Source organism: Tupaia chinensis, unplaced genomic scaffold, assembly GCF_000334495.1.
Source record: "Tupaia chinensis unplaced genomic scaffold, TupChi_1.0 Scaffold000671_2, whole genome shotgun sequence".
Lineage (NCBI taxonomy): Eukaryota > Metazoa > Chordata > Mammalia > Scandentia > Tupaiidae > Tupaia > Tupaia belangeri.
The window spans coordinates 1,222,903-1,229,179 of record NW_006160194.1 but is presented as its reverse complement, the minus strand read 5'-3'; the positions used below and the strand labels follow the sequence as shown (position 1 = coordinate 1,229,179).

The window sequence follows — 6,277 nt, the reverse complement described above, 5'->3', positions numbered from 1 at the left end:
GCGGGCCACGAGATGGTTATGGTGGCTCGACACCGCATGGCCGACTGCACAGCCCAGGCCCAGCGTGTTCTGGGCTTCCCCCAGGGGGTGCTCTCTCAGTCTCCCCCACCCGCGAGCGCACTCACCTATAGCAAATTAGAAAAGAAAAGCGGGCCAGCAGGTGGCATGTTGGGAAAGGGCGTTAGGCTCCCAGATGGCCAGCTGCGGTTCGAGTCCTGGGCCTGGCGGCTGGCTTTCTCACTTTCTCTCTCTCGCTCTCTGTCCCTCTCTGGTCAAATTAAAATGGAGGAATAAATATAATAAAGTTAAATGAAAATAATTCTTGAAAAAGAAAAAAGCGAACACTCGGGACCTGGTACACTTTGAGCTGCACCTGGGCGTGGACAGGAGGGCGAGGGAACGGGCGCGTCGGTCACTGGCGACAGGACAGGAAACACGAAGCATCCGCACCACGGCCTCAGCTCCATGGGGGCCTGGGCCCTGCCCTCTGTGGAATGGGCCTCACCTCGCTGCAACAGGGAAGTCCCGGGTCCAACTGCATCTCGAGCCAGGAACGGCGTGGGGTCCACGCAGGGTCCACACCCCCCCACAGACGCCGGCTTTGGCGGACACGGGCGGCACCACGTCTCTGCTCCTCTTGGAGCCAGGCCTCGGGAAGGGGTGCGCCCCGGCAGGCCCCACTGTCGGCTGGGCAGCGGGGCGCGGGGCTCAGGGCTGACGCACGCCTGCTTTCTGTGCACTTCTCTGTTCCCAAGGGGGACAACCAGAAAGCCCTGAAAGCAGCACTTCCCACCTAGAATTTAGAACGGATGTCATGGCCTCACAGACCCAGAAATGGAGCGGCAGGTGGCGTGGTGGCTCAGGCGCAGGGCTCCCACAGGGCCCTCTGTGGTTCGAGTCCTGGGCCTGGCGGCTCGCTTTCTCACTTTCCCTCCCTCTCTCTGTCTCTGATCAAACTGAACAATAACAACAAAGTAATCATTAGAGAGAGCCAGAAACGAGCTTCAGTCTCCCATTTGGCAGCTCTGCAACACATGCTGAGGCCGGGTGGCTGTGCGGTGGTGATGCACATGGACCACAGGGGAGGGAAGGCCTGGCTGCGTCCAGACCTCCCCAGCACGCAGAGCACACGTGTGCATGCCTGTGACCAGCCCTGAGACCAGGGGTAGGTCATGCATGATGCCCTGCTGGGGACGTGGGCTCCTACGTGTCTCTCACCTAACGAATGCGCATGTAAACAAACCTGAAATGAGTCACCGCTCAGTGACCTGCCAGTGTCCCTAACCCTAACCCCAGGCTGCAGCTGGGAAAGCTGCAACGTTACTGGTCGTGACCCCGTACCAAGGGTGGACTGGAGAGGCCAGAGGGGTAGACCCACCGGGGCAGGCCCAGGGCACCCTGGGAGGGGCTGAGGGCACGGGGCACACCCCTGATCACCAGCCCCGAGGACGGCACTGAACCACTGATGTATGGGTGCCCTGGCAGAACCCCCCCCGAAGGTCCCGCCAAGACCAACTGTCGCAGTGAGGCCACAGGACCGATGGCTGCCCTAGAGGAGGGCTTCTCTACCTAGAACGCCACGCCTCGAGGACAAAGGGTCAACTCGAACCACAACTTAGCCCCGCAGGGTGCGGCCCTTCTCAGGCCCCGTCGGGACTGACGTGCACCCACACGCCCAGTGTTTTTCTTTTTTTTTTCTAAGAGAGACTTTTGCTACAGGGCACGTGTGCTTGCTGAAGAGACAGAGGGCACGCAATCACTGCCAGGCAGTTAGCCACGCCACAATGCCTTCTCCCCCGTTCACTAAGGATTTCGGACAAGCACAGGCACGAGCCTGGCGTGACTGTTAAGCCGCCGGGCCCAGGACTTGAACCGTGGTCACCTACATAGGAGTCGGCGGTGTGACCGTTACGCCATCTGCTGGTCCCGCCCAGTGTGCTTTTCAAACTGCTGGGGCTGGGGTGCACACCATGGGCAGCCATCTGAGACCTGGCTCCCTCAACACCAGGCTAGGGGCCGGTCACCAATGAACCCTTCCTACCCTGACAAGATGCCGAGAGGGCCGCAGCTCTGCAGGCAGGTCTCCCTCCGGACTGCGCCCCTGGAGCAGGCGGCATTCGGACGTGCAGGGCGGCCACGAGCCGGGCTGACGACGCCTGCTCCTTGTCCGGGCAGGTAGGCACAGACCTCCCGGGCCCACGGGCGGCCGCTCACCGCAGGTGGTGTGTCAACACACCGTCCAGGAGGAGGCCCGGCAGCCCGGTCCAGGTACAGGCACACCTAGACCTAGGCCGAGACCACCCAGTTCACACCCAGCCCGAGCTGGGAAAGCGTCCGTCTGTGCGGCACAGCGACCAGGCCAGGCCAACGGGACGGCACGCTGCACTCCTGTCTCTGTCACGGTCACAGTGGAGACACTGGCACTCAAGGGGAGCAGTGGCCCCCGGAAGGGCCTTGGTGCCAGAGCTGGACCTCGCACTTCGAAGGACTCAGAACACCTGGAACCTCCGGTGCCAGCCAGCGTGCCCCCGAGCAGGGCCCAGCAGTGCCCGCACAGACCTCGGCGGCCCGACGGAGGGGGCGGCCGGGCCACCTGTACTGGACCCGTCAGGCCGAAGGGAAAGCGCTGACCGAGACAGTGCGCGAACTAGAAGCACGCTGTCCCAGGAGTGTAGAACCTCCTCGGCCAGGGGCATCTGTCTCATCTCGGGCGCTCACAGCAAAGCCCCGCAACTCTCAGCCGCCCAGCCGGTCTCCAGACACCAGGCCCCCGGTGACCCCCACGGTGAATGCGTGTGCAGCTCCCACGTCTCTCAGGACCATTAGAAGAGGTTCCCCTAGAAGCAGAGATCCCTGGAGGGGCCCGGTGCTGACCAGAAGGCCCGGCCCACCAGAGCACACAGCGGCTCTCCCCACCGGGGGCAGGAGCAACGGTGCAGGGGCTCGGGGCTCAGGTCCCACGTGACACTGAGTGGGCTGAGGGTACACAAACGAACTTTTTAAAAAATTGTTTTTAAAAGGCAAAATAAACAATTACAGGCACGTAACTAATATTCCCAGTATGTTCCCCGGAGGAACTGGGTTTCGCACCCTGAGGCGTCCGAGTCCTCCCCACGGATACAGTGGGGTCACTTTACCTCAGAGCCGTACCAGGAATGCTCCTTAAAGAGAAGGTGGAGGGGACCGCTGGGTGGCATACGGGTTACATCACTGGACTCCCACGTAGGTGACCATGGTTTGAGTCCCAGTCCTGGTGGCTTAAAACTCACAATGGGGACCTGTGCGTGTGTGCCCGAAATCCCCAGAGGAGAATGGAGAAGGGACTGTGGTGTGACGGTCCACCCTGGGGGTGACTTCTCACTTCCTGCCTCTGTCTTCACCGGCACACACCCTATAGCAAAAATCTCTCCAAAGAAAGAAGGTGGAGTTCTCTGGTGGGCAAGGTGCTGCGTGCGGGAGCTCACGATTCCTCTGACTTAATGGCTCCAAGTCCTGGAGTCGGCAGGGGCGTGGTGGGTAAGGCGCTGGGCTCCCGCGTGGCTGACTGACCTGGCGGCTGTCTCGCTCTCTCTCTCTAGTGAGTGTACATGCCCTAGAGCAAATTGAAATCATAATAAATAAAATAGTTTTTGAAATATATTTTAAAAAAAGAATCCACACCCAATGACCTAAATCTCTTTAAAAACATGGAAAAAGGCCAGCAGGCAGCGTGGTGGTCAAGGCGCTGGACTAACGTGGCTAACAGTTCAAGTCCCAGACCTGGCGCCTTGCTTTCTCACTTTCCATCACAGACTCTCTCTCTGGTGAGCGCATGTGCCCTGTAGCAAATTGTAAAAATAATAGTAAAAATAATAAATAAAACGAAATAATTTATTTTAAAAAATATGAAAAACCTAAGGATTTGAAAGCCTCTGAAACGCCTTATAATAGAGAGCGAATGTGTGACCTTTCTGGTGCTATTCAGCACATTTTTCTCCCATGGCAGCGACTGTCTGAGATCTGACGCTTGTAACTAACACCGGATTTTAAAACAACACAATCGTAAAGAACTTAGGCTAATACTGAGACAAGCATATCGCATAACAGTTGCATCACCGGACTCACACGGCTGACCGTGGTTCGAGTCCCAGACCAAAGGCTTGACACTCACACCAGGCACATGTGTGTACATGCCCAGAACCCTGAGGAGAGAATGGAGGAGAAGGGCCTGTGCTGTGGCCAGCCCCCAGGGAGGGCGATTTCTCACTTTCTATCTTTCTGTCTCTCTGGCAAGCGCACGAGTCCTATGGGGGGGAAAAAAAACTCTCCCCAAAAAAGTTTAAATAAACTAATTTTTAAAATAAACAATGGCATGGAGGGGCCAACCTGTGGTATGGTGGTTACTGGTGCTGGATTCCCACATGACCGTTTGTGGTTCAAATCCCGGACCTGGTGGCTGGCTTTCTCACTTTCCCTTTCTCTTTCTCTCTCTCTGTCTCTCTCTGCTCACATTAAAATAATAATACAAATTATAGTAACAAATGGAATTAAATACATAATTACTTTAATAAATAGACAATAGAGAGCCGTTTGGTGGCATGGCGGTTCAGGTGCTGGATTCATGTGAGTGACTGGTTTCAGACCCGACGCGCAGGCTTGGAAAACACGTCGAGTGTATGTGCGTGCGTACCCAAACCCGGAGAGGAGGACGGAGGAAAGGGACCGTGTGTGGCCACGGCCATCTCCCCAAGGGGTGACTTCTCGCTCTCTCCCCAGCCCCACCTGCCTCTCTGGAGCACAAGCGCCCTACAGCAAACTGAAAAAGAACCAACAGTGGCTATCCAGACCACACAGATGACAAACGTCACTAACTCCTCAGTTTCACTGCTAAGGCCTTCTCTGAACTGAAACAAAATTCAACAATTCCATCGGTTTTAAGTCATTGACAGGAAGCCGTTATTCCTCACCTGTGCTGGGAGGGGACCACCACCACCATGGGGGGCCACCTGCCCTGGCTTCCCAGGGCTGTGGGGAGGGCGAGACGGGCCGGGGTGCGGGGGGGGATAGTTACCCGGGGTTCCTGGGGTCACTCTCTCGAGAACTTCCTCCCTTCAGCTTCCTAACCAGCTTCTCACTGCTGCGTCTAATGGAAGCCCGGAGTTTGCTAAAGGAACCACTGCGCTTTAAAGATCCAGTGCCATCCTGAAAGAGACGTGAACAAAGGTGAAGCTGCAGGAGCCCCGCCACCCACGAGGACAGCTGAACGCGGAGAACCCACACCGCCAAGCAGCGACTCGCGGGTCCGCGCGTCCGAACCACCCCTGCCGTGTGCGTGACGAGCTGAACGCTGACGGCGATCCACCTGCAGCTCTGCTAAGGATAACCCAGACCACGAAGACTGTGAGCCGAGGAAGTTCGCTCCAACAACGGTCACCCTATCTCCAAAGGGGAACTAGACCGTGGCTAGGGACAAGCGACAGTGCGCAAAGTCTCAATGAAGGCCACCTCCAGGGGCATCACCGAGTCGAACTCTGCGGTAAGAACTGAGTGAGCACCTGGTCCGGTAACAGCGCAGGCCCTGGCCGCCCAGAGCCCACGGAGCCAACTTCTCTCAACGGCCCGGTGGGAATGCGGTGCGCTCAGACCCTGAGCACACCGCGGCCCGAGGACCATCACACTGCGCCGTACCACCCAGGCATGTGGAGGGGACCCGGCGAGGTACGGTGTGCTAACTGTACCTGGGACGTCCGCACAGCCACGAGCCCACCCAGAGCCACAGTGCTCTGGTGGCCCCTTCATCACAGGTGCCTGACCATGCAGGGACACCACTTCCTCCGGGGCGCTCCACAGAGAGGTCTGTTAGACGCCCATTACAGGTGTGCTCAGGCGTCTGGGTGAGGCGCACGTGAGCCAGCCCTCGGCACAGCCCACCCCGACCCCAACGACGGACGGCCGGGCCCCCGGACACGAGGGCGAAGAGAGCAGAGGCTGTCTACACGGCAACTGTATTCCCGCAGCACCCGCTTAGTAAGATTACAGGGAGCCTGGCTACTTCCAGAAGCTGCGTGACGCGGCATTCCAGGACGAGAGAGTTCTATTAAGCAGACGGACACCAAGACACAGGTCAGTCGGAGTGAGTTTATTAGAAGTTAGAAAGACACAGACACAGTCACCGCGCACTGGCAGAGGACAGGAAGCGGGCCGACACGTCACACACAGACTATGCGGCAGGGGCCACTCGGGCCCGCGAGCCCGTCCTCGGCGCTGCCGCCCCTCCCCTCCAACCGCGCGGGGGCGC

At 58.3% G+C, this 6,277-nt stretch overlaps 1 protein-coding gene across 9 annotated transcripts in view; it reads right to left on the bottom strand.

Moving 5' to 3' along the window:
- Positions 1-6,277, bottom strand: part of KLC1 (kinesin light chain 1) — a 42,161-nt gene that overhangs the window by 7,835 nt on the left and 28,049 nt on the right. For 3 of the 9 annotated variants that reach the window (XM_027776406.1, XM_027776408.1, XM_027776407.1), the window contains exons 13-14: positions 5,051-5,181; positions 3,343-3,592 (exon numbers count right to left, since the gene is read on the bottom strand). The exons of 2 other annotated variants lie outside the window; for them this stretch is intronic. In XM_027776406.1, the coding sequence (XP_027632207.1) occupies positions 3,358-3,592; positions 5,051-5,181 (366 nt within the window). In that variant the 3' untranslated portion in view covers positions 3,343-3,357. Of the gene's footprint in view, positions 1-3,342; positions 3,593-5,046; positions 5,182-6,277 lie in introns of those variants that run through there. 4 more of the 9 variants (XM_014592215.1, XM_006160058.1, XM_027776410.1 and 1 more) reach the window with 2 other exon arrangements.